At 40.9% G+C, this 27,999-nt stretch overlaps 1 protein-coding gene across 6 annotated transcripts in view; it reads left to right on the plus strand.

The window, feature by feature from the left end:
• ADD1 (adducin 1) overlaps positions 1-27,999 on the plus strand; it is a 148,114-nt gene that overhangs the window by 98,194 nt on the left and 21,921 nt on the right. For all 6 annotated transcript variants that reach the window (XM_037829291.1, XM_037829289.1, XM_037829288.1 and 3 more), the window contains exons 4-9: positions 5,727-5,878; positions 15,596-15,676; positions 15,919-16,068; positions 17,569-17,712; positions 17,831-17,929; positions 18,550-18,726. In XM_037829291.1, the coding sequence (XP_037685219.1) occupies positions 5,727-5,878; positions 15,596-15,676; positions 15,919-16,068; positions 17,569-17,712; positions 17,831-17,929; positions 18,550-18,726 (803 nt within the window). The remainder of the gene's footprint in view (positions 1-5,726; positions 5,879-15,595; positions 15,677-15,918; positions 16,069-17,568; positions 17,713-17,830; positions 17,930-18,549; positions 18,727-27,999) is intronic.

Genomic DNA, 27,999 nt, shown 5'->3' on the forward strand with positions numbered 1-27,999 from the left:
TTTATTGAGATATATTCACATACCATAGAATCATCTGAAGTGTACAATCATTTGTTCACAGTATCATCATATAGCTGTGCATTCATCATCACAATTAATTTTTGAACATTTTATGACTCCAAAAAATAACAGTAACAATAAAAGTAAAAAAGAGTCCACAAAACATCTCATAACCCTCCTCCCCTCCTATTATTCATTTACTTTTTGTCCCCATTTTTCAACTCATCTGTCCATACATTGGATAAAGGGAGTGTGAGCCACAAGGTTTTCACAATCACACAGTCACACCCTGTAAGTGATAAAGTTACACCATCATCTTCAGGAATCAAGGATACTGGGTTGCAGTTCAACAGTTTCAGGTATTTACTTCTAGCTATTCTAATACACAAACCAAATAGAGATGTCTTCATAATGCATAAGAATAACCTCCAGAATGACCTCTTGACTCCATTTGAAATCTCTCAGCCACTGAAACTTTATGTTGTTTCATTTCTCATCTGCCTTTTGGTTCTGAAGGCTTTCTCAATCCTGCGATTCTGCAGCAGGCTCATTCGCGGGAGTCATGTCCCAAGTTGCCATGGAGATTTACACCCCTGGGAGTCAGGTCCCAAATAGGGGGGAAGGCAGTGACTCCAGTTGCCCACTTGGCTTAGAGAGAGAGGCTACATCTGAGCAACAAAAGAGGTTCTCTGGGGTGACTCTTAGGCAGAGTTATAAATAGGCTTAGCTTCTCCTTTGCAGTAACAGATTTCATAAAGGCAAGTCCCAAAATCGAGGGCTCAGTCTACTAAACTGGTAGTCCCCAATGCTTGCAAGAATATCAGGAATTCCCCATGTGAGGAAGTTTAATATTACCACATTTTCCCAGTCCCTCAAGGGGGCTTTACAAATACTTCTTATTTTCTGCCCAGATTAATTTGGGATGTATCAGGGCTTCACGCTAACCTATACAAACCAACCAGATCTCACCCTGTATTCAAGGTTCCATGTAATTATGGTGTTTGAATAAATGGACCATACAAGTTAACTTATATACTGTGCTACAGAAAATATAGATTTTGCATCAAATAAACTCTTCCTTTGGTCTCACATAGAAGTTGAAATTTTAAAACACAGTCAATATTATCCTTTACCTTTTAGTCAGATTTACCTTAGTCCCAACCAAGTCCATTTTGTTCATATCTCTAATTGAAGTCTGATCTCTTTTTATCTTTTTTAACATTCACTGTATGGGGTAATGCTGACATTTATAGCTGCCGAACTCTGGCTCTGAGCCTCAGGTGTCACACAGATACCCGAAGTTACAGGGACTGACTAGGTTATACACAAACAGCTGAGCATCTCAGAATTTAGAAATAACTGCTACAACTCATGAATGGATGTGACTGATATAAAAGCTTACAATCTAGGAACCTTTACAATAAGGCTTCCCCTGATAACCTTGCTCTCAGATTCAGTTCTCAGAGTTTGCACATTATAGTTAGTCCATATTAGTGAGGTGTTAGAATGTTTGTCTTTTTGATTCCGGCTTATTTCACTCAACATACTGTCTTCAAGATCCATTTACCTAGTTGCATACCTCACAACTTCATTCCTTCTTGCCACTGCTCAGTATTCTATTGTATGTATACACCACATTTCACCATTCTGTTTATCAGTTGGTTCACCCTTAGGCCACCTCCATCCATTGAAAATTGTGAATACTGCTGCCATGAACGCTGGTGTGCAGATGTCCATTCTTGTCCCTGCTCTCAGTTCTTCTAAGTATATAGCCAGTAATGGACCATATGGCAACCCCATTCTTAGCTTCCTGTGGAACCGCCACACAACTCTCCAGATGGGCTGCACCATTCCACTCCCCCACCAACAGGGAGTAGGTGCATCCCTCTCCACATTTGCTCCAGCACTTGTATTCCTCTTTAATTTTTAAACAGTTTTATTCACACCTCACAGAATCCATCCTAAGTAGAAAGTCAACCCAGTAGCCTTGACTCTTGAAGATGATTGTATAACAATGTAGCTTATTCTTTCTGGTATAAGGAAAATGTTCAAAATAGATTGGGGTGATGAATGTACAACTATATGATGGTAATATGAATGGTTAATTGTACACCATGGATGATTGTATGGTATGTGACTATATCTCAATAAAACTGAATTTCATTAAAGAAAGAGTCAAGGCTACTGGGTTGGAGTTTGATAGTTGCAGGTATTTACTTCTAGCTATTCCAGTACATTAAAACTTAAAAAGCGTTATCTATATAGCACGTTAAGAATGCTCACCAGAGTGACCTCTTGACTCCATTTTAAATCTCCCAGCCAGTGAAACTTTATTTCGTTTCATTTTGCATCCCCCTTTTGGTCAAGAAGATGTTCTCAGTCCCACGATGCCAGGTCCAGATTCATCCCCGGGAGTTATATCCTGCATTGCCAGGGAGATTTACACCCCTGGGAGTCAGGTCCCACGTAGGGGGAGGGCAGTGAGTTCCCCTGCCGAGCTAAACTCTTCTTAATGCTGATAATAGATTCTTGGTGTTTTCCACCCAGGCCATCATAACATCAGTGTTTCTTGTCCTAGTGCCCTGGCCAGAACTCCATTGCTTTGCTGAATAGAAGTGGTGATGGCATCCTCACCTCTGTCCTGATTTTAGAGGGACAGCATCTGGCATTCACCATTTAGGTCTCATGTGTGCTCTGCATTTTTGTCGCTACCTCTTGTGTGATTAAGGAAGTTCCCTTCTATTAGTTTGCTGAAAGTTTTTATGATGGATGATTGTTGAATTTTACTAAATATTTTCCGTATAAATACTGAGAGAATCATAGGGTTTTCCTTCTCCGTTTTTTTAATATGGTAAATTAATTAATTTTTCTATTGTTAAACCATCCTTAAACTCCTCAGGAAAAACTACTTGATGGTAATGTGTTATTATTTTTGATGCATTGTTGGATTCTTTACTACTTCTGTGTTCATAAGTGAGATTAGTTTGTACTTTTATTTTCTTAATATTATCCTTGTCTGGTTTTAAGGCTATACTGGCCTTATTAAGTGATTTAGAAGTGTTTACTCTTTCTGTTCTCTGGAAGAATTTGAATAAGTTTAGAATTTATCTGTTTCTTGATTGTTGGATAAAAACTTATATGTAAAAGTGTCAGGGCATATGTGCTGTTTGGGGTCTGTGTGTTTTTGACTATAGACTTTATTTTCTTTTTAAAGTAGGAATAGATTTTTAACTACTCACTCAGTTTCTTCGGTGTTTATAGATTGAACCAAGTTTCTTTTTATTCTTGAATGAGTTTTAAGTTCGTACATGTGTGTATGTAAGGAAAATTAGCCGATTTTTCTATTTTCACTGTATTGGTGTGAAGTATCTTAATTTTGTAATCTCTGCTATGTTAGTAGCTTTCTCCCCCTTTTTCACTCTTACTGTTAATGGAACCCCCCTCCATCTTTTAATTTTTTTTAATTTAATTTTTTATAGCATAATAGCTAAGAGCACACCTTCTGCATCTGACTTCCTGGGTGTAGATCCTGGCTGCCATTAGCTCGCTCTGTGACTTTGAGCAATTTTATTTAACCTCTCTGTGCCTCAGTTTGCTCATCTATACAATGGGGATACTGGTACTAATAGGGACCTGCCTTACAGGATTCTTGTAATGATTGATTAATGAGTGTAAAATGCTTATTGGCACAGGGACTGGCACGGAGTAAAATCCTACTGAAGTGTTGACTTTTGCTGTTGCCATCTCTGTCCCATTCTTGCCAGAGTCTTTTTAAGTAGCCTTTTCAGAGAACCAGTGTTTGACTTCATTGAGCTTTTATGGTATGTTGGTTTTCTGTACCATTAGTTACTGTTTTTCATTCCCTTCTCCTTTTTTGGGTTTCTTCAATTCATTTTCTAACTTCTTAATTTGTACCTTAACTTACAAATTTTTAGCCTTTCTTGTTTTCTTATTAAGGTTTATAGAGCCTTTGAACAGAGTTCCTCATTTGCTGTTTTACCACACTGGTTGTTTTTTTTTTTTTTTTTTTTGGTGCAAGTTGGAAAATAGTTTAACGATCACTCACCAAAATCCACAGGAGAATCTAAAATGTTTACAAGGACACGCTGTTCCGCTGCTGCTGCCATCACTGTGCTCTTCACAGTGGAGTATCATTCATAAGTCAGAAGTTTCTGGTGGTTTGATCTATTTAAAACCAAGCATAAGAAACAACCTATGTCATGGCATAGTATGAAACCATTGAGGCTTCAGTATGAAACCATTGAGGCTCTCTTGGAAGGGTTTACTCCCTCTCCAGAGGATGCCTGGGGCCCACGCACCTCTCTTCTTGCAGCGAGCCAGGAAATGGTTCAGTGTCAGGAAATTTCACAGTGCCCTGACAGGACCCCGTATTGAGTCAGGGCTGGTGTGAAACAGGCTGTGTGCCTTCCTCTAGGTGACACCCCCGTTTTTGCATGTTATGTTTATTATTCAGTCTAAGAGTTTTCTTTTATTTTCTTTCTCTCTCTCTCTTCCTCTCCCCCTTCCTCCCTCCCTCCCTCCTTCCTCTTCCTTCTTTCTTCTTGTTTCTCCTCCTCCCTCCCCTCCTTTCTCCCTCTACTCCCTTCCCTCCTTTCCATCTCTCCCTCTCTTGGTGACTAGTAGTGCTCATTTGGAAAAGTGCATGGAACATATCTACAATTTGAAGAATATTGTAGAGTGAATATATATGTAAACATGTAAACATTACCCCAGATCAAAGCAGAATAGTGCCGTCATTAGAGACTCCCTGAGTGTCCCTCAGCCATCCCAACCTTACCCTTCCCCCCTTTTCCTAGAGGTAACCTCTTTTTTATCTGGTAATCATTTTTTCTTCTATTTCTTCTATTATTTTCTAATTTCCATTTATGTAGGTATGTAACAAATACTTACAGAGAGCTTATTCCATTCCAGGCACTGCTCTCTAAGTGCTAAACAAATGTTAATTCACTGAGTTCTCATAATATCTTTCTAAGATGGGTACAGGCCCACAATCCTTATCTGAAGCCTTTGGGGCTGTTTTCGAAATTCAGAAATTTTCTGATTGAAGAAAGGTAATATGCCATATATCATAAATACCCCCAGCAGAATCTGAGGCAGCACCTTGTAACCACACATACCAGTGTTTCTGTGGTGGAAAGTGTACCCATTAGCTGTTCATCCTAGGCTGATAGTAAAGATTATCAGCAGCTTTTGTCCTGCTCAAGTCAGTTTTCTCCACCAAACGAGTTTGGAGCCTCACTTGGAAAGCACTTTACATTCGTAGAGCTTTTTGGAGTTTGGACTTGTAGATGAAATACTGAAGACCTCTACTTTTCGTTGTCACTGCTGTACAGATGAGGAAATGGAAGCACAGGAAGGTTATTTACCTTCCCAGGAGTTGTGAAGCTGGGATTTTTTTGAGCCTTGGCTGTCTGGCTCCAGTTTCTGTTTCAGTCTGTATCCACCCACGAGGTTAGTTTTGTTATGACTTCTTGGAGCCAGGGGTTTGAACGAATTTATGAATTTCTAAGTATTCATTTTGTTTTGTGTCTTTTCTTGATTTCTAAGCTGATGTTGGAGAACATAGCCTTTGGGAAATAGTCTTTGAAACTTTTGAGACTTGCTTTATGGCTTACTGTGGAAGATGACTGTGTCATAACTGTTGCTATTTGGTTTACATTTGATAAGAAAGGTTAAATATCTGGTTTTGTTTTTCTTCATTTCAGGTCTTGGTATGGTGACTCCTGTGAATGACCTTAGAGGATCTGATTCAATTGCATATGACAAAGGGGAGAAGTTACTGCGATGTAAATTGGCAGCCTTTTACCGATTAGCAGATCTCTTTGGATGGTCTCAGCTTATTTATAATCACATCACAGTGAGTACTAAGATTCTGTAGTTACTGAATGACAAATGGCATGTTGCATGTCTGGCACCACCTCTTTCTGTTTGGAAGAGGGAAGCAGACTGAGCTGTGGTCAATCTTAGAACACCTTGTCTCCTGAGTCCTGACTGTGGAGTAGTAATCTGAGAGTTAGGTAGTGTGGGTTGAAAGCCCACGAGAATGCTGGGCCTTTAGCGCCCCTTTCCTCTGGCGTTCTAAGCTGGTACATGAGTGTGTACCACACTACAAGTGGTTCCGAAAATTCTTTTTATGCTTAACAACCTAAGAACGTAGGTGCTTTCTTTCCTATTCTGACCAGAGCCTTTTATTTTCATACTTGTTTCTTCAACTACTCCAGTTTTAACCATTTTTCAACATTATTAGGTTGTCTATTTTCTTCATTTCATTCTTTCAGCAGATGTTTACTGGGTGTCTGCTGTCTGTGCCAAGTAGTTTTCTAGATGTGGTGAACACTGCTTGTCAGTGAGCAAGGCAAGTCATGCCCTCATTGAGCTGCCTTCCTACCTCTAATCCATCATCCCATTATTCACTCCTGTTTGTCCAGCTCGGATTTCATGGTCCATCATTTCAGTGACACTTTGCCAGTCCCCTGCTGTCCCTCCTAGCATCTGAGCAGCCAGATTCCACAGGAGAAAGCCTTACCACAGAGCCTGTTACCTTTCTCCATAAATTCATGAAACCAGTCTCAAGTGGACTCACAACATTGGCAATCCTGGAACACCTCTCGTATTAGCTCACTTACCTTTCCTACTCTTTTCAAAATTCCTGACTTCCCTCCCCCAGCAGGTGCCCTCACTGCTTCCTAGTGAACGGTAACTCCCTTCTGGGCATGCACCCGTGCTGTACTGACGCCCCTACCCCAGTGTCCGCTCGGCCTTGGAGTTCCACCCGCCTCAGCCTTCTCACGCGTCTTACTGCATGGTCAGGGCACTGTCCCTTGCTTCTTTCTCCTTACTCTTTTGTGGAGTTAGCCTCTTTCTCTGAACTGCTTCCTTCCTTTCGCTTTTAAACTTGTTCTTTACTCCTGGTTTTTTGTTTAATTTTTTTTATTGGATGTTTTAAATTATTAATATAGCACATGCTTACTGTAACAAGTGATACCTTACACAGATGTATAAAGAAAAAGTCACCATCCTGCCGATAACCCTATCTCTTGTGGCAGCCGATGTTAACCGTTTAGATTATTTCACCCTTTTCTCCACACTCAAACACACACACGTGGGTTTTTCCAGATGTGGACTCATAACCAGCAGGTACTAATTTTAGCTGCATTTTGGACTCAAAGGAAGGGGACTCTGCGGGGGCGATGGTCAGGAGCCCAGCTCTGTGACCGGTGTCGTGCATGCTGCCCCCTCCCACGCTGTGTGAAGTGCACCCCACGCCTCTCCTCTGCTGCGTCCCTTCCCCCGCGGCAGTCACCGCCCCGTGCTGTGTTACTCATCATCCGACTCCACCAACGGACTCTGCTCCGTGGGGGGAGCCTCTGTGTGTTCCCTGCTGTGTTCTCAGGACCAGGAGCGGTGCCCGGCGCACAGTAGGCACGCAGTACTGCATTGCAGAGTGGGCAACTGAACGAACTCCCTGTCTGAGCTGAAATTCTGCCTCAGTAAAAAGTCAAACGAGAACTCCCTGGTGCCTTTTATATTTGATCAGTGGGTCCAGTTAGCCCACCACAAGTGCCTACATGAGTAAATACTGGCATCTATGGCCAATTATACTTCACAGAATGTTGCATGTGGAGATTTTTTTTTTTTTTTTTTTTTGTTCTTTTTTACTTTAATTGTTCCTTTTCACTTTAATTTTTATTCTTTATTATTTTTGTGTGTGGTAATGAAAATATTCAAAAATTAATTTTGGTAATGAATGCACAACTATATAATGGTACTATGAACAACTCAATGCACACTTTGTATGACTGCATGGTATGTGAATATAGCTCAATAAAAATGAATTTAAAAAAAACAAAATCCAAAAAAAATAAAATAAAATATACATTCTGCTAATCTCCCCTTTTGTTTAAAATAATTACTGATAAGGAAGGATTTACTTCTGCCATTTAGCTATTTGTTTTCTGTATGTCTTATATGTTTGTTTCTTAATTATTCCATAGCTACTTTTTAATATTTAGTTGTTATTTGCAGTGGGCCATTTTGATTCCCTTCTTTCCTTTTGTGTGTATATTTGTTAATTTTTTAATGGTTACCTTACTGGCAGTTTTTTTTTATCACTTTAATATGTCATCCCACTGCCTTCTGGGCTCCATGGTTTCTAATGAGAAATCGGCTATTGATTTTATTGAGGATCTCTTATGCATGATTAGTCACCTCTTGCTTGGTGCTTTCAGGAGTCTCTCTTTTGTCTTTCAACAATTTGAGTATAATGTATCTCAGTTTAGATCTCTTTCAGTTTGTGCAGTTTCGAGTTCATTGAGCTGCTTGGATGTGTAGATTTATGGAGTTTTAAGCCATTGTTTCTTCAAATATTCTTCTCCAATCTCCCATCCCCCCTGCCTCTTCTCCTTTTGGGACTCCCACAATGTGTATGTTGGCATGCTTGATGGTGTCCCATCAGTCCCTTAGGCTCTCTTCACTTTTCATTCTTTTTTCCTTCTATTCCTCTAGCCTGGATAATTTCAATTGTCCTATCAAGTTTGCTGATTCTTTCTTCTGTCCACTTGCATCTGCTGTTCAATTCTTCTAATGAACTTTTTGCTTCAGATATTGTATTTTTCAAGTCAAGAATTTCTATTTGTTTCCTTTTAACAATTTATATCCCTTTATTGATTTTCTCATTTTGTTCAAGCATCATTTCCCTAGTTTCCTTTAGTCCTTTGTCCATGCTTTCCTTTAGCTCTTTGAACACATTTAAAACAGTTGATTTACAGTCTTTTCCTAGTAAGTCCAATGTCTGGGCTTCCTCAGGGACAATTTTGATTTTTTCCTTTAATTGGGCCATACTTTCCTAATCCTTTGTACGTGTTGTGAATTTCTGTTGTAATCTCATTGAAATATAACAGGGTGACTCGGAAAATGAGATTCTTCACTTTCCACAGGGTTTGCTGTTTGCTTGATTGTGGAAGGCTTAGCTTGTGTTCGGCCAGGGTTTTGACAAGATTTCCTTGAATATCAGGAGCTGGATGCTGACGGTGAGGGTGGATGGCTCCTGGCACAGCATCGTGGCAGCAGAGGGAACCAAGGAATGCAGATCCAGGGTAGGCGGCAGCAGGCACGTCACTCACACAGGCCTGGGAAGCAGGGGTTCCAGGGCAGGGCCCCAGTCCTGTCAGCTCCATGTCTGCTTCCGTGGGCTGAGCTCTGAGGCTGGGCATGGCCAGGGCCTTGTTATGCGGGATTTTGGGTCCACCTCAGGACACTTTTGTGGTAGGCAGAATGCCTCTCCCCCCACGCCCACATCCACATCTTAGTCCCTGGAACCTGGGGATACGTTACCCCGGCCCCGCGGGGTCCCCAGGGCCGCGCCCGCGCGAACTCACCCGCATGTGGAGATTTAACACCTAAAAGTTAGTTCCATGAAAATGTTACAGCTGTAACAGGAAATGAAAATAAGCAGCCTCACATTCTTTGGGGGTTTTAAAATGCTGTTTGCTAGTAGTCTTATTATAAATGTTATTTAAATAAGTTCAAATTTCTTAAATTGCTTGTTTTTTCCTTTAATTCTTTAGGACTTGACAGAATTAAAACATTAGTTAAATGTTTACTCCTCAGTAAGTGATCTACTTGGTGGTTAATATTGACTCCCCCACCCCCAAAAAAATCAGTCACCAAAAATATTTCCTAACTCTTTTAAAGCATTAAAGAAGTAACATTTTTCCCCCTCTTTTTATTATTTATGGCATGTATTTTTGTTTTACAATCTCGGTACTGTCACATAGGCACTTAACAGGAAAGCCAATATTAACAGGTATTTATTACTGCCACGAAGGAGTGCTTACAGGCCATTCTGCCCTTTATTTGAAAGAGGGTCGCAGGGATTTTCTGCTAAACCAAGAATTAACAGTTCTAACAGGTGCCAGAGGACTGAAGATGAATGAATGAGCTCTCTGTCTTAAGATTGCATTGGATTCAGAGAAACCCTTTGGGTTTAGCACAACTTCTCTTGGTGTTTAGCTGATGGCTGGGCCCTTCTGTCCCTAAATGTCTCTCTGGGCCAGGGAAGTGCGCGCAGGGCTTTCCACCTGAGAAACCAGCAGGCTCTTAGTTTAGCTCGTGCTGGACTCAGAGCAGTGTTAACCCTCCCACGGTGATGGTTCTGGAACCTCTCTTTTGCAGCCAGTGTGGTGTGCTTCTGGGACTTGGTCTTGAGCGCTGCACGAGATGCTGGGTTGGGGGGTGTGTTCTTTTCCCTGGGAATGACCTTCAGATATGCTGCATTATTTTCTTGTTCCTCGTATTCGGGGCTGATGCTGGAGAGATGTGGAAAGGGAAGTGCTGACAGCGTTGGTCCCATTGAAGGAGAATCACTGCTAGAGAAGCTTGCTTTGAATACTCATACTCTCTCCCTCTCGTTTACCATTTTATGTCTGTATTTAGCCCTTTTTCCTTTTTGTTCCAGACTCTGAAGAGAATCCTGTATGTTAAGTTTTTTGCATTAAAATATATAGATCTACTAAGCTCACTCTTGGAAATATAAGGAAATAAGTTAAAGAAGAAAATGCTTATGTACAAATATATTTATTGCTGCATTATTTATAATAGTGGAAGGTTTTGAGAATCTAAATATACAGCAATAGGTGGGAAAATGGCTCAGTTATTTGACACCAATTTGAGAGACTGTTATACAGTAGTAAAAATAATTATGATGACCATGTGAAGACATGAAAAAATGTTACTAAAAAGGAGAAAATGTAAACTGTATAGTATTTACAGCTTTATGAAATGCTTATATATATAAACAAAGGAAACAGAAATAATTAAAATGGTTATGTAGTTTTTTTTTAAAAATGTAGAATCTAAAGGCATGATTTTAAAATTCATATGGACGAGCAGAAGGCCAAGAAAGACTAAGACACTCCTAAAGAAGAACTTGGCAAGGAGATTTTTTCCTACCAGATGTCAAATTCTTAAAAAGTGGTGATATTTAAGATCCTTGCTTGGGCAAAGGAAAAGACAAATAGATCAGTGGGACAGAGTAGAAAGCCCAGAACCATTTCTCCATCTGTGGAGATCAGATATGCAAAGGAGGTGGTCTTGCAGATCAGTTGGGGAAGGACAGGACAGATAGACAATGATTGGTTCTGGACAATTGGATAAAAAAATCACAATTGGAAAATTGTATCAGATCCTTACCTTATATTATGTACATTCACAAAGCAGTTCCAGTGAATTAAGGATCAAATATGAAAGGCAATACTTTAAAACTTTTAGAATCAATAAAAGAAAATATTTGACCTTTACCCTCTGACCTAAGGAAATATTTCTTAAGACACAAAAAGCACTTATCATAAAAGAAAAGATGGATAAATTTTACTATATTAAAATGAACAAATTCTGTTCTTTAAAAGATATCATAAAGAGAGTGAAAGTAAAAGCTAAAACCAGGAGATTTTGCCTCACGTTTAACTGACAGAAGATTCATGTTCAGGATAGATGAAGAGCTATTAATCAGTAAGAAAAAGGCAAGCCAGTATAAAATGAACAAAAGACAAGAAAGAAATTTCAAGAAGGGGAACTAAAAATAGCTCATAAAAATATGAAAAGATGCACAACACATTAGTAATCAGGAAAGTCTAGATTAAAACCACAATAAAATACTATTTTACAGAAATGAGATTTTAATTTTTACAAAAGATGGACAGTGTCAGGTATTTGCAAGGACGTAGAGGTGCAGAGCTCTCGTACACCACTGGTGTGGGGGTGGGGGTAGAAATTTGGTTAGGCTTTTTGGAAAGTAATTTGCCATCACCACCTAGTTTAGTACCCTGGAGAAACTTGCACATGTACATTAGGAGAGAGATTGGGGGTATAGGAATGTCCATAGCAGGACAGTTTTTTTTTTTTTTTAATTCATTTTATTGAGATATATTCACATACCATGCAGTCATACAAAACAAAGCGTACATTTGATTGTTCACAGTACCATTACATAGTTGTGCATGCATCACCAAAATCAATCCCTGACACCTTCATTACCACACACACAGAAATAACAATCATAATTAAAGTGAAAAAGAGCAATTAAAGTAAAAAAAGAACACTGGGTGCCTGTTTGTTTTTTTCCTTCCTCCATTTTTCTACTCATCCATCCATAAACTAGACAAAGTGGAGTGTGGTCCATATGGCTTTCCCAGTCACATTGTCACTCCTCATAAACTACATTTTTATAATTGTCTTCAAGATTCATGGGTTCTGGGTTGTAGTTAGTAGTTTCAGGTATTTACTGCTAGCTACTCCAATTTGCTAGAACCTAAAAAGGGTTGTCTATATTGTGTGTAAGAGTGCCCACCAGAGTGACCTCTCGGCTCCTTCTGGAATCTCTCTGCCACTGAAGCTTATTTCATTTCCTTTCACATCCCCCTTTTGGTCAAGAAGATGTTCTCCATCCCACGATGCCGGGTCTAGATTCCTTCCCAGGAGTCATATTCCAGGTTGCCAGGGAGATTCACTCCCCTGGGTGTCTGATCCCACGTAGAGGGGAGGGCAGTGGTTTCACCTGCCAAGTTGGCTTAACTAGGGAGAGAGGGCCACATGTGAGCAACAAAGAGGCATTCGGGAGGAGGCTCTTAGGCACAATTATAGGGAGGCCTAGCCTCTCCTTTGCAGCAACAGTCTTCCCCAAGAGCAAGTCCCGTGGTAGAAGGCTCAGCCCATCACACCACCAGTCCCCTATGTCTGTGAGCACATCAGCAACCATTGAGGTGGGGAAGCCCAATACCCCTCCATTCTCCACCAGCTCCTCAAGGGGGCTCTGCATATTTTTTTCATTGTTTTTTATTTTTTTTTAAATCAACTATATAAAGAATTAAAAAAATTAAAAAAAACATACAATAAAAAAACATTTCAAACAGACCATAACAAGGGAGTAAGAAAAAGACAACTAACCTAAGATAACTGCCTAACTTCCAACACGTTCCTACTTTACCCCAAGAAAGTTACATAATATAGCAACATTTCTGTGAACTTGCTCCTACTATATCCATCAGAAATTAACAGACCATAGTCATTCCTGGGCATCCCCAGAACGTTAAATAGCTTATCTGTTCTTCTTGGATTATTGTTCCCCCTTCCTTAATTGCTCTCTATTGCTAGTTCCCCTACATTCTACATTATAAACCATTTGTTTTACATTTTTCAAAGTTCACATTAGTGGTAGCATATAATATTTCTCTTTTTGTGCCTGGTTTATTTCGCTCAGCATTATGTCTTCAAGGTTCATCCATGTTGTCATATGTTCCACGAGATCATTCCTTCTTACTGCTGCGTAGTATTCCATCGTGTGTATTACCACATTTTATTTATCCACTCATCTGTTGAAAGACATTTGGGTTGTTTCCATCTCTTGGCAATTGTGAATAATGCTGCTGTGAACATTGGCGAGCAGCACAGTTTTTAATAGCAAAAGCTGAATCCACGTCCATTGACAGCATGGATGTATTGAATAAAGTGTAATATATCCACGCAGTGGATTCTCTGCAACAGTGAAAATGAAACTATAGCTATTTATGTCATAATCTGGAGGAATCTCAGAAATAATGTTGAGGGAGAAAAGTGTTGTGAATTCAAGGATTTCTGGGCTGATCAAGAAAAGGGTTTGACCATGATGTAGCACACCACAAGCTTTCTTTAGTTGATACTTTGCCAGGTTCTCCTGGGAGGGGCAGTCTAGCTCAGTTGGAGACCTTCAGAGACTCGAGTGCAAGGGACCCAGAAGAGGAGGCAAGGTGAGGAAGACTCTGGGGGAGAGAGGGCAGATGGACCCTGTCACTCTGCTGTACCTTGGGGAGTTTCTGGGTCAGAGAGCTCTGACAGATAGAAGCACCTTGGGGTCATTACAGCCTCGGGGTTTTATCCTAAGGAAAGCAGATGTTGGGTGCAGATCCTCCAGCTATGCAAAGCAGGTAGGCTCTAAGTGGCTAAAAAATGCTTATTTGGGATATATTTAAAAGAAGCAGATGTGTAAAGAACCAATATTGATACATTATTGTTAAAGTCCATACTTTACATTGGAGTTCAGTGTTGTTTTGTACAGTTCTCTATTTTGACAAATTCAAAATCCATATATCCACCCTGACAGTATCCTACAGAATGGTTCTTCTTCTTCTGTCCCTGAATTGTTAGGAAAACCAGACTGCCTTTTTAGAGGGTAGGGCTTTGGTTTTCACTCCTGTGTTACTAGTGTCTAGTACAATGCTTGGGACACAGTATGTGCCATATCTGTATGAAATGGATTGTTGTGAAGAGAAAAAATTGTTGTGGAAGGAGCAGACAATCTAGGGAACGATGGCCTGGCATTTCAAGAATTTTCTTTTTCAATTTTTTAAAGCTGATCAAGCAGTGAGGAAGGACTCTGTCTTGTGATTTTCATGACTGTCTATCCTCCAGAGTTTGAGTATTAAAAAAAAATCAATCTTGTGGCTGCATCTCATAGGTCACCTGACTTCCTATTTTTAAAGTGAGGGGTTTGGGCCCTGCGGAGCACCATAAGGAGGTCGGTATTTGAAGTTCACTAGCGGGGAATGTTGAGACGGAAAGCTGATTCCCATGACATGTAATTGATGTGCAGAAGTGGGGACTTTTAGAGTTGGTGTCTGAGTGTGAGGGCTCCATCAAGGGAAGCTTTCGCATGTCAGGCGTCTGTCCCCTCGGAGCAGAACAGGCCCGCCCAGCCATGGAGAGCCGTCAGCCACCACTGCAGGGTCTCCAGGAAGTGTTCCACGGTATGGTAGCACATGTTTTGCCTGCAGTTCTTGATGATCAAAAATTATCAAAAATATTTAAAAATCTTGAAATTGTGAACTTGTCGATAAGAAATATTTATAAAGCTTAGGCCTGTACTAATCCCTATGCATTAGCAGTATTGACTGTAAGCCTATAGTAAGGAGACCGCTGGGAGACTTAACCCGGGAGGGGGTGTGGTTTAAAGCGTGAGTCCTCAGCGGGGACTGTGCCCGTGTCCCTCACAGTGAACTACCGTGGACTACAGGCATGTGCCGATTTTTTTGTGTGTGGACAACAGTGTGGAATCTAAAACTGGTATATTTTTATGTGAAGTTTTTCTATTCTTTGACTTTTAATAAGCTTTGGAAACAAACAAAAAAAAATCCATTTTGACTTTTATACCCCTGAGGAATGGCCTCTTTTTGTCCACAGTGTTGCTGGGTAGCCCAAGAGGTGGGATAGAGTAACCTAACAATAATTCATTGACCTCTTATCAGAGGGTTAGTCCAGAACTGTTTTTCTGTCTACAAAGTCATGTTTCATGGTTGTGACCAAGATGCACTTCATGTACCTGGTACATTTGATCACTGTAATACAACAGTTGAAAAAGCTTCCGGTACTCCCTAGCTGTATGCCAGGCGTTGCGCTGAAGCCCTTTCCTATGAAGGTCACTTAATGCCCACAACAAAGCTGTGACCTAAGTATAGACTACCTTTGTTTGGGAGTTCTGTGGACTGAAAGAGGTGCAGAGAATTTTAATCGAATTCCTGAGCACACTCACTAATTTTTCCCACAGACTCGAGTGAACTCCGAGCAGGAGCACTTCCTCATTGTACCTTTTGGACTTCTTTATAGTGAAGTGACTGCATCCAGTTTGGTAAGAAAAGACCTGTCTTCTTTGGCATCATGTATGTGCAGATCCTATTAGATAATTAAACAACTTCAATTTCAGTTAGAAGTGTAAAACTCAAGATAGAGGAAAGATTCTGTGTTTTGTGATTAACTCAAAGAAAAACCTTTGGGAGAAGTTGTAAATACTTTAAACTTAGGTTTAGATATTTTCTAGTTAAGGTAAGTTGAAATCCTCTTGGTGTTTTACAGTTTTTTTCTTATTTTAAGGTTAAAATCAATCTGCAAGGAGATGTTGTAGATCGTGGAAGCACTAATCTAGGAGTGAACCAAGCTGGCTTCACATTGCATTCTGCGATTTATGCTGCGCGACCAGACGTTAGGTGCATTGTTCACATCCACACGCCAGCGGGCGCAGCGGTGAGTGTGGCGCCTTCAGTTTTAAGCTTTTTAGTGAGAAACATTTCCCTTTCCTCCAACTTTCCCTCCTTTGTTGCAACAAGTCAAGAAACCTAACCTTGTGGACAAAAAAAAAAAAAAAAGGAAAGCTGGAAAATGACAGAATGCCAGCAGCAAATGGTGCTTCCTTGTTTGTGAAGAGGATTGGGAGCAGGAGGGGCCAGGTGGAGGTGCAGTGGTAGGTAGAGGATGCTGTGGCAAGAGATCTGAGTGCACTGTTAGGCCGAGGGGAAGGAGCCAGGGAAGCGAGGGAGGGGGTGAGGCCCAGAATCCACACGGCAAACCACTCAGCTTCCGCACGGATCCACAGTCTAGCACCAGTAGAGCCCAGCCTGGCTCAGGATGGGGGAGAATATGAAGAAGGGCAGTTGGGAAAAGGGCTGTCAGGAGGCCTGGCTGCCAAGCCCAGAGCTTCCCAGCAGCCTCTGCCACCCTGGTCACCAAGCCCGTCCCCTCTGGTGCAGTTGAGCCGCCTTGACAATGCCCAGGTGTGAAAACACAAAGTCCTGGGAAAGAGCAACAGTAGAACTGTGCTTTTCTTTGCCATTTTTATACTTTAATGTCTGTGGACTTATCTGTGGATGGACACCCTCATTGAGTATGCTGTATCGTAGTCTATCTTGATGTTTTAGTAAAATATGCATATCAGATTGGCTGAATGTTAGCTCTGGTTTACTTCACTTTGAATGTGTGGTTCTTAATGTCAACCTCAGAGTTTTATCAGATGTATCATTCTCTATATTGTATGAAAGCTGATCCTCTGAGAGGGATTAAATAGGATGCCGTCTTTTCTGTATGGCCTTGTTGGGCCTGTAGATATTTGAGTCTTTGGAGCCTTTTCAACTGGGGCCATAGTGCTACTGTCTCAGGCCAGTGTGAGGAATTTTAGGAAACTTACAGGTTATATGAACAGTTAGATTTTTTTCAGTTTGGGATTCAGTTACACTTCAGTGTAGACAAGTTACACAATGTAATTTATTGTAAACTTCTATAAATTTGCTGTTACCTCATTTCAGGTGTTTGATCTTACCTAAAACCTGAGATGAAAAGTTCACCAGTACCTCACAAGAGAAATAACTGCAGTGGAGCCCATTAGTTGCATGTACTCCTCACATTAGAGCTGTGGCTCATCTTACCATTACATCTAAGCTGACAGAGTTTCTGATTAATGTGAGAAAGATCCAAGAAGAGGTAGCTTTTCTCTTGTGGCTATCCCACTTTAGAGGTAGCTTTGATTTTTTTTTTTTTTTTTTTTTAAGCTTTGATTTTTAAGTGTAGGGTGGTAGTGAGCCACAGGAGTCCAGTTTTCCTAAGTTCATGGTTTCATTTATTTCTGAGAAGAGAACAAATATTTAAGAAAGATTTCCCCTTTTTAATTTCTGCAAAGAAAGCATTTGTCATTTACTCAGTCGGTGGGTGAATCATGTTTTGCTTTCACTAATGGGACCACTTGGTCTCCAGGTCTCTGCAATGAAGTGTGGCCTCTTGCCCATCTCACCGGAGGCGCTTTCCCTGGGAGAACTGGCTTATCATGACTATCATGGGATTCTGGTTGATGAGGAGGAAAAAGTTTTGATTCAGAAAAATTTGGGACCTAAAAGCAAGGTCAGTAGGCATCTAATCTGGCATTTAAATTACAGAGGGGAGAAGGCAAAAGTGAAGTATTGGTCTTCTCACGTCACTCCGTAGAACTTTCAAATCCTCCCCCTACCTCCCACTCCAGGTTCTTATTCTCCGAAATCATGGACTCGTATCAGTTGGTGAGACCGTCGAAGAAGCTTTCTATTACATCCATAACCTCGTGGTTGCGTGTGAGATCCAGGTATGTGGGGGCCACTCTGTCCAGCCTGCAGCTTGTCTAGATGTTTCTGGGGTTCACATCAATTTCAATTACTTTGACAAACAATCTCCTTGCCAAAGATGAGCTCATGGATTTGGAAATTGACCAGGACAAAGCCATTTCACTCATTTAAGTTGACAAAAGATTACCAGGCTTTATATTTATAATTTTTAATTTTTCCAATCTATAACCACTGCCATATACTGAGTCCCTGCTTTGTGCCAGGCCCTGTCTCAGGAGCTCTGCATGTTGTTACATAAGCTGTTTCACGACATCCCAGGTGCAGGGAGGTGGCCCCTGGCCCACTGGCTCGCAGCTGGGGAGTGCCGCTGCAGCGGGCCTGCTGCCTCCGCGTCGGAGCTCTTTCCACTGCTCCTCCCTGTCGGTGGGGACTGATGCCGCACGTCTGTCCTTCATATATTCTTGAAGGGTGCTTTGTTTTCTCGTATTTGCCTCCAAGTCTGAGTGCCTGGTATTTTAGTCATGCTGCAGAAAAGCTTTTGAAAATAAGCCATGTTTCTGTTTAAGTGATGCTTCAGTCATCTGCTGCTCTTGGTCCTGGTAAGGAACTCAAGCCATAGTGTTTGTTTGTTTTGGAAAAGGTTCGCACTCTGGCCAGCGCTGGAGGGCCAGACAACTTAGTCCTGCTGGATCCCAGCAAGTACAAAGCCAAGGCCCGTGTCCCGGAGTCTCCGGCAGGGGAGGGGACCGGATCGCCTCCCAAATGGCAGATTGGGGAACAGGAGTTTGAAGCCCTCATGAGGATGCTGGATAATCTGGTAAGAATGTTGCCACCGCTTGAAGATAAAACTTTTGTTCTAAAAGCACCGAAGTTGGTGCTTTTATAGCAAGACAGTGTCATGAAATTGCTGTCTTCATGCAATATCTGAATGCATTCACCCTCCAAAATCATGAAGAAGCTCCAGTCTTTTTTAACTTCTAAGCTAAGTCACAATACAATACAGAAAGAAGTGAGGTTTTTTGTTTTATTGTTTTATGAAGATAAGCTTGTGTTTGTACTTTGTGGGGACAAGAGGCCAGAAAATGCTTTACTCTGCAGTAGCCTGCTGATAACTAACTCCTAGGGAGTCCAAGTAACTTCTCGAAGGATCAAGCTATAGAGGGAGGTGTTCTGAAATGTCAGTCAAATATTTTCTCTTTTGCTTTTTTTAATATAAGTTCTGGTTTTGGGGGACCTGATTCCTACTGTGTTCCACAGATATTTGCCACATGTCTAACCCATGGGAGGCACTGTGTTTGTTATTGCAAGGACACCAAGCCCGGCAAGACACACGAAGCTGGGATTTTGGGGCTTTTAGCCTCATAGGGAGAAGACTGTACATGGGTGATGATAATATGATTCAGTGTATTCTGCTTTGTAGGGTTCCATTGAGGGTTTCATCCTTTTGCAAGGATTGGGGGGAACCTTCATGGAGAAGGGAGCACATGAAAATGACCTCAGAGAACAGGTGGAATCCCAACAGGCGGAGCTGAGGGACGGAGGGCACCCCTCTCACAGGCAGCACCCGAACCTAGGGACACAGCTGTGGGTAGCCTGGGCTGTAGTCTGGAGGGTTTCTGATGTTAGCTGGTTCTTTAGATGTTAAATTCTCCACAGCCCTGTCAGAACCCTGGCCTTGGGGTCTTGTCATGAAACCACATTATGAAAGAAACTTTTATAATGGGGCCCTTTTCATCATTTAGTATCAAAACCTCTTAGGAGGTTTAAGAGAGCCCATTTTAATACTTTATTGGTGTTAGGTGCTATAGGGTGAGGGGCTGGGAGCATGCCAGTGTTCTTGTGCATTGGCGAGGCTGTCGGGGTGCTCTGGAGGGCCGAGCTGGGAGCAGTGGGGCGCAGCCAGCGTCCTCTGAGAAAGGGGGCTGGATTGTCTCAGGAGGCGCGGGTTTAACTTTCCTGGAGATTTTTTTTTTTTTTTTAACCTTTTGCAGGTTTATTACATCCTTTATAAAAAGAAATTAATATACTTGTAAGTAAGAATTTTGTTTTCATCAGCAGTTTCTAATTGAGCATCACAACTTCAGGCTTGGCCTTGCGTAGACACTGGTAACTGGAAAACAGACAAAATCAGTGCCAGCATATACCACTGACATGCCCACTTTGTCTTCAGTTTCTCCTTCACGGCCCCTCCACTCCCAACCCTGCTGAATCTGCCTCTGAATAGTCTTAAGCCTGCTTTTTTTGTCCATCTCCATTGTTTATGTATGTTTCAGTCACCACCATTTCCTGGAGATTTTTGAACAAAAAGAATTCATGGATCTGATTCAGAGTGTGCCAAGTGTTCTCGGGGGCTCTTCTGATTGAAACTCGTTACACTTGGGAGAGTGTTCGTTTGCTCAGTGAAGATTTGTGGCATTAATTAAATGTTTCCTACTGAGCAAATGGCCACGAATGGGACACACCCTCCTTGCCCTCAAGGAGTTCATAGCCTAGTGAGAGAAATGAATGGATAAATCCAAAACGCAGCCACATGGATGGGGCCGTGTGCCGTGCCGGAGGAGCAGGGAGGGCTGCAGGGCAGAGACGTGGGTGTGGGTGCACCCTCCCAGGTGGCCGGGGCCAGGATTAGGTTCAGATGCAGGAAGGGGACCAGCAGGTAGCCAAGAAGATGGGCAGGTCGGTGGCATTAGCTGGCACGTCAGGAAAGTCACAGCGGAGAAGGTTTGAGAGCAGGGCCACGGTGGCCCAGGCATCCTAATCGGGATGCCCCAACTGTTTTGACTCTTTTATCCAAAGTCAGGTGAGGAACAGAAGAGAGGAGATAAATCAAGAATGCCAACCTGCCATGTTTTGTGCACTTAGTACATTCTGGAGGGTAGAAAGAAGGAAATCAAAATTAGGCAGTAACTGGTTTGTTAGGGCGGAAGATGAAGGATGAAAGTTAAATGTAACCTTCATTACAAAAAGACTATCTCTGTATCCCTAATGTGCACTGATTATTATTACTGTTTTTAATTTTACAGATCTTGTCATTTACAAGAAATAAAATGTGTAACCAACCACTGTTCATAGTTATATTTTAAGTTTTTGCTTTCTGATCAACCCCCTGTGTAATTTGTTATTATTGAGTAGGGTAGAAAATGAGTTGAAGAGTCTCACGCTATAATAGTTATTTTTTTTTAATATGTGCAGTTAGAAGAAATGCCATATTCTTTTTTTTTTTAATCATCATTTTATTGAGATATATTCACATACCACGCAGTCATACAAAACAAATTGTACTTTCGATTGTTTACAGTACCATTACATAGTTGTACATTCATCACCTAAATCAATCCCTGACACCTTCATTACCACACACACAAAAATAACAAGAATAATAATTAGAGTGAAAAAGAGCAATTGAAGTAAAAAAGAACACTGGGTACCTTTGTCTGTTTGTTTCCTTCCCCTACTTTTCTACACATCCATCCATAAACTAGACAAAGTGGAGTTTGGTCCTTATGGCTTTCCCAATCCCACTGTCACCCCTCATAAGCTACATTTTTATACAACTGTCTTCGAGATTCATGGGTTCTGGATTGTAGTTTGATAGTTTCAGGTATCCACCACCAGCTACCCCAATTCTTTAGAACCTAAAAAGCGTTGTCTAAAGTGTGCGTAAGAGTGCCCACCAGAGTGATCTCTCGGCTCGTTTTGGAATCTCTCTGCCACTGAAGCTTATTTCATTTCCTTTCACATCCCCCTTTTGGTCAAGAAGATGTTCTCCGTCCCACGATGCCGGGTCTACATTCCTCCCCGGGAGTCATATTCCACATTGCCAGGGAGATTCACTCCCCTGGGTGTCTGATCCCACGTAGAGGGGAGGGCAGTGATTTCACCTTTCAAGTTGGCTTAGCCAGAGAGAGAGGGCCACATGTGAGCAACAAAGAGGCATTCAGGAGGAGACTCTTAGGCACAAATATAGGGAGGCCTAGCCTCTCCTTTGCAGCAACCGTCTTCCCAAGGGTAAAACTTATGGTAGAGGGCTCAACCCATCAAACCACCAGTCCCCTATGTCTGTGGTCATGCTAGCAACCATCGAGGTGGGGTAGGCGAATACCCCTGCATTCTCCACAGGCTCCTCAAGGGGGCACTACATCTTTTTTGTTTTAACTTGTTTTTCTTTTCTTTTTTTTTTTTTTTTTAACTTTCCCTTCTTTTTTAAATCAACTGTATGAAAAAAAAAGTTAAAAAGAAAACAAACATACAATAAAAGAACATTTCAAAGAGACCATAACAAGGGAGTAAGAAAAAGACAACTAACCTAAGATAACTGCTTAACTTCCAACATGTTCCTACTTTACCCCAAGAAAGTTACATAATATAGCAACATTTCTGTGAACTTGTTCCTACTATATCCATCAGAAATTAACAGACCATAGTCATTTCTGGGCATCCCCAGAACGTTAAATAGCTTATCTGTTCTTCTTGGATTATTGTTCCCCCTTCCTTAATTGCTCTCTACTGCTAGTTCCCCTACATTCTACATTATAAACCATTTGTTTTACATTTTTCAAAGTTCACATTAGTGGTAGCATATAATATTTCTCTTTTTGTGCCTGGCTTATTTCGCTCAGCATTATGTCTTCAAGGTTCATCCATGTTGTCATATGTTTCACCAGATCGTTCCTTCTTACTGCCGCGTAGTATTCCATCGTGTGTATATACCACATTTTATTTATCCACTCATCTGTTGAAGGACATTTGGGTTGTTTCCATCTCTTGGCAATTGTGAATAATGCTGCTATGAACATTGGCGTGCAGATATCTGTTCGTGTCACTGCTTTCCGATCTTCCGGGTATATACCGAGAAGTGCAATCGCTGGATCGAATGGTAGCTCTATATCTAGTTTTCTAAGGAACTGCCAGACTGACTTCCAGAGTGGCTGAACCATTATACAGTCCCACCAACAATGAATAAGAGTTCCAATTTCTCCACATCCCCTCCAGCATTTGTAGTTTCCTGTTTGTTTAATGGCAGCCATTCTAACCGGTGTTAGATGGTATCTCATTGTGGTCTTAATTTGCATCTCTCTAATAGCTAGTGAAGCTGAACATTTTTTCATGTGTTTCTTGGCCATTTGTATTTCCTCTTCAGAGAACTGTCTTTTCATATCTTTTGCCCATTTTATAATTGGGCTGTCTGTACTATTGTCATTGAACAGTCTTTTGTCAGATACATGGTTTCCAAAAATTTTTTCCCATTGAATTGGCTGCCTCTTTACCTTTTTGAGGAATTCCTTTGAGGTGCAGAAACTTCTAAGCTTGAGGAGTTCCCATTTATCTATTTACTCTTTTGTTGCTTGTGCTTTGGGTGTAAAGTCTAGGAAGTGGCCGCCTAATACAAGGTCTTGAAGATGTTTTCCTACATTATCTTCTAGGAGTTTTATGGTACTTTCTTTTATGTTGAGATCTTTGGTCCATTTTGAGTTAATTTTTGTGTAGGGGGTGAGGTAGGGGTCCTCTTTCATTCTTTTGGATATGGATATCCAACTCTCCCAGCCCCATTTGTTGAAAAGACCATTATGGCTCAGTTCAGTGACTTTGGGGGCCTTATCAAAGATCAGTCGGCCATAGATCTGAGGGTCTATCTCTGAATTCTCAATTCGATTCCATTGATCTATATGTCTATCTTTGTGCCAGTACCATGCTGTTTTGGCAACTGTGGCTTTATAATAAGCTTCAAAGTCAGGGAGTGTAAGTCCTCCCACTTCGTTTTTCTTTTTTAGAGTGTCTTTCGCAATTCGAGGCATCTTCCCTTTCCAAATAAATTTGATAACTAGCTTTTCCAAGTCTGCAAAGTAGGTTGTTGGAATTTTGATTGGGATTGCATTGAATCTGTAAATGAGTTTGGGTAGAATTGACATCTTAATGACATTTAGCCTTCCTATGCATGAACATGGAATATTTTTCCATCTTTTAAGGTCCCCTTCTATTTCTTTTAGTAGAGTTATGTAGTTTTCTTTGTATAGGTCTTTTACATCTTTGGTTAAGTTTATTCCTAGGTACTTGATTTTTTTAGTTGCTATTGAAAATGGTATCTTTTTCTTGAGTGTCTCTTCAGTTTGTTCATTTCTAGCATATAGAAACATTACTGACTTATGTGCATTAATCTTGTATCCCGCTACTTTGCTAAATTTGTTTATTAGCTCTAGTAGGTGTATCGTTGATTTCTCAGGGTTTTCTAGATATAAGATCATATCATCTGCAAACAATGACAGTTTTACTTCTTCTTTTCCAATTTGGATGCCTTTTATTTCTTTGTCTTGCCGGATTGCCCTGGCTAGCACTTCCAGCACAATGTTGAATAACAGTGGTGACAGCGGGCATCCTTGTCTTGTTCCTGATCTTAGAGGGAAGGCTTTCAGTCTCTCACCATTGAGTACTATGCTGGCTGTGGGTTTTTCATATATGCTCTTTATCATGTTGAGGAAGTTTCCTTCAATTCCTACCTTTTGAAGTGTTTTTATCAAAAAGGGATGTTGGATTTTGTCGAATGCTTTTTCAGCATCTATTGAGATGATCAATTGATTTTTCCCTTTCGAGTTTTTAATGTGTTGTAATACATTGATTGTTTTTCTTATGTTGAACCATCCTTGCATGCCTGGAATGAACCCCACTTGGTCATGGTGTATGATTTTTTTAATGTGTCTTTGGATTCGATTTGCAAGTATTTTGTTGAGGATTTTTGCATCTATATTCATTAGGGAGATTGGCCGGTAGTTTTCCTTTTTTGTAGCATCTTTGCCTGGTTTTGGTATTAGATTGATGTTAGCTTCATAAAATGAGTTAGGTAGTGTTCCCTTTTCTTCAATGTTTTGAAAGAGTTTGAGTAAGATTGGTGTCAGTTCTTTCTGGAAAGTTTGGTAGAATTCCCCTGTGAAGCCATCTGGCCCTGGGCATTTATTTGTGGGAAGATTTTTGATGACTGATTGGATCGCTTTGCTTGTGATGGGTTGGTTGAGGTCTTCTATTTCTTCTCTGGTCAGTCTAGGTTGTTCATATGTTTCCAGGAAATTGTCCATTTCTTCTACATTGTCCAGTTTGTTGCCATACAGTTGTTCATAATATCCTCTTATAATTTTTTTAATTTCTTCAGGATCTGCAGTTATGTCACCTTTTTCATTCATTATTTTGTTTATATGAGTCTTCTCTCTTTTTGATTTTGTCAGTCTAGCTAGGGGCTTGTCAATCTTGTTGATCTTCTCAAAGAACCAACTTTTGGTGATATTTATCCTCTCTATTGTTTTTTTGTTCTCTATGTCATTTATTTCTGCTTTAATCCTTGTTATTTCTTTTCTTGTACTTGGTTTAGGATTGGTTTGCTGTTCATTTTCTAGCTTCTTCAGTTGATCCATTAGTTCTTTGATTTTGACTCTTTCTTCCTTTTTAATATATGCGTTTAGTGCTATAAATTTCCCCCTTAGCACTGCTTTTGCTGCATCCCATAGGTTTTGGTATGTTGTGTTCTCATTTTCATTCGTCTCTATATATTTAGCAATTTCTCTTGCTATTTCTTCTTTAACCCACTGATTGTTTAGGAATGTGTTGTTTAACCTCCAGGTATTTGTGAATTTTCTGTCTCTGATGGTTATTGACTTCTAATTGTATTCCATTGTGGTCAGAGAATGTGCTTTGAATAATTTCAGTCTTTTGAAATTTATTGAGGCTTGTTTTATGTCCCAGCATATGATCTATTCTGGAGAAAGTTCCATGAGCACTAGAAAAGTATGTGTATCCTGGTGATTTGGGATGTAATGTCCTGTATATGTCTGTTAAATCTAATTCATTTATCAGATTGTTTAGGTTTTCAATTTCCTTATTGGTCTTCTGTCTGGTTGATCTATCTATAGGAGAGAGTGATGTGTTGAAGTCTCCCGCAATTATTGTGGAAACATCAATTGCTTCCTTTTGTTTTGCCAGTGTTTCTCTCATGTATTTTGTGGCACCTTGATTGGGTGCATAGACATTTACGATTGTTATTTCTTCTTGCTGAATTGCCCCTTTTATTAGTATGTAGTGGCCTTCTTTGTCTCTCAAAACATCCCTGCATTTGAAGTCTATTTTATCTGAGATTAATATTGCTACACCTGCTTTCTTTTGGCTGTAGCTTGCATGAAATATTTTTTTCCATCCTTTCACTTTCAGTTTCTTTGTGTCCCTGTGTCTAAGATGAGTCTCTTGTATGCAACATATTGATGGTTCATTTTTTTTGATCCATTCTGCGAATCTATATCTTTTAATTGGGGAGTTTAATCCATTTACATTCAACGTTAAAACCGTGAAGGCATTTCTTGAATCGGCCATCTTATCCTTTGGTTTATGTTTGCCATATTTTTCCCTCTCTCTATTAATATCCTTTATTGTACCCATACCGAATCTCTTTAGTACTGAACCTTTCTCCAAGTCTCTCTGTCCTTTCTTTGTTTCTCTGTCTGTAGGGCTCCCTTTAGTATTTCCAGTAGGGCAGGTCTCTTGTTAGCAAATTCTCTCAGCATTTGTTTGTCTGTGAAAAATTTAAGCTCTCCCTCAAATTTGAAGGAGAGCTTTGCTGGATAAAGTATTCTTGGCTGGAAATTTTTCTCACTCAGAATTTTAAATATATCGTGCCACTGCCTTCTTGCCTCCATGGTGGCTGCTGAGTAGTCACTACTTAGTCTTATGCTGTTTCCTTTGTATGTGGTGAATTGCTTTTCTCTTGCTGCTTTCAGAACTTGCTCCTTCTCTTCTGTGTTTGACAGTGTGATCAGTATATGTCTCGGAGTGGGTTTATTTGGATTTATTCTATTCGGAGTTCGCTGAGCATTTATGATTTGTGTATTTATGTTGTTTTGAAGATTTGGGAAGTTTTCCCCAACAATTTCTTTGAATACTCTTCCTAGACCTTTACCCTTTTCTTCCCCTTCTGGGATACCAATGAGTCTTATATTTGGACGTTTCATATTATCTATTATATCCCTGAGGTCCATTTCGATTTTTTCAATTTTTTTTCCCATTCTTTCTTTTATGCTTTCATTTTCCATTCTGTCATCTTCCAGGTCACTGATTCGTTGTTCAACTTCCTCTAGTCTTGTACTATGAGTGTCCAGAATCTTTTTAATTTGGTCAACAGTTTCTTTAATTTCCATAAGATCATCCATTTTTTTATTTAGTCTTGCAATGTCTTCTTTATGCTCTTCTAGAGTCTTCTTGATTTCCTTCATATCCCGTACTGTGGTCTCATTGTTCATCTTTAGTTCTTTGAGTAGCTGCTCTAGGTGCTGTGTCTCTTCTAGTCTTTTGATTTGGGTGCTTGGGCTTGGGTTATCCATATCGTCTGGTTTTTTCATATGCTTTATAATTTTCTGTTGTTTTTGGCCTTGTGGCATTTGCTTAACTTGATAGGGTTCTTTTAGGGTTTGTAGACCTACTGAAGTCCTTATCTCTAATTTATCAGATCTACAGCTTCGTGGAGTACACTTTCTCTAACTAACCAGCAGGTGGCGTCCACGAGCCACCTGTTCTCCACAAGCCAGTTCTCCCCTGCTTAGCCTTTTTGGTGAGTGGGGGAGTGAGTCTTGTGGGGCCCAATTGGTGTACCAAGCTTGCGTGTGTAGTTGGTGTTGCCTGCCCTGTATGTGGGGTGTGTTTCTGGGCAGTCGGGGAGGGGGGGTGGCCCTAACGATCAAATCTCCCTGGTGATCCTAGAGTTTTAAAGCTGCTGCAATAGTCTAATCCTTCAGTTCAGTCCTGCCACAGTTTGTCTCTGCCACTGACCCACAAGTCTTTGGTATTGGCGTATGGCTCCTGAGACTTGCAAGTGGGCCCCTCTTCCAGGCCGTGCACCCCGGGTCCTCTGTTGAGGGATGACTGTGCTATGTCACAGGAGAGTGCCGTCCCCCCAGGGCAGTTCTGGGCTGCTGGGCTGTGTAGGGAGGCTCCCAGTCTGCTCAAATGATGGCTGAATGGGGCTTTGTTAATTCACACTGCTCCACCTTCCCAGCTCTGGGACAATCAGCTGAGGTTGCAGGGAAGGCTAATGTCCACGCCCAGTTTTGTGGTGTGTGCC

This window comes from Choloepus didactylus, chromosome 3 (genome assembly GCF_015220235.1).
Source record: "Choloepus didactylus isolate mChoDid1 chromosome 3, mChoDid1.pri, whole genome shotgun sequence".
In the NCBI taxonomy this organism is placed as follows: Eukaryota; Metazoa; Chordata; class Mammalia; order Pilosa; family Megalonychidae; genus Choloepus; species Choloepus didactylus.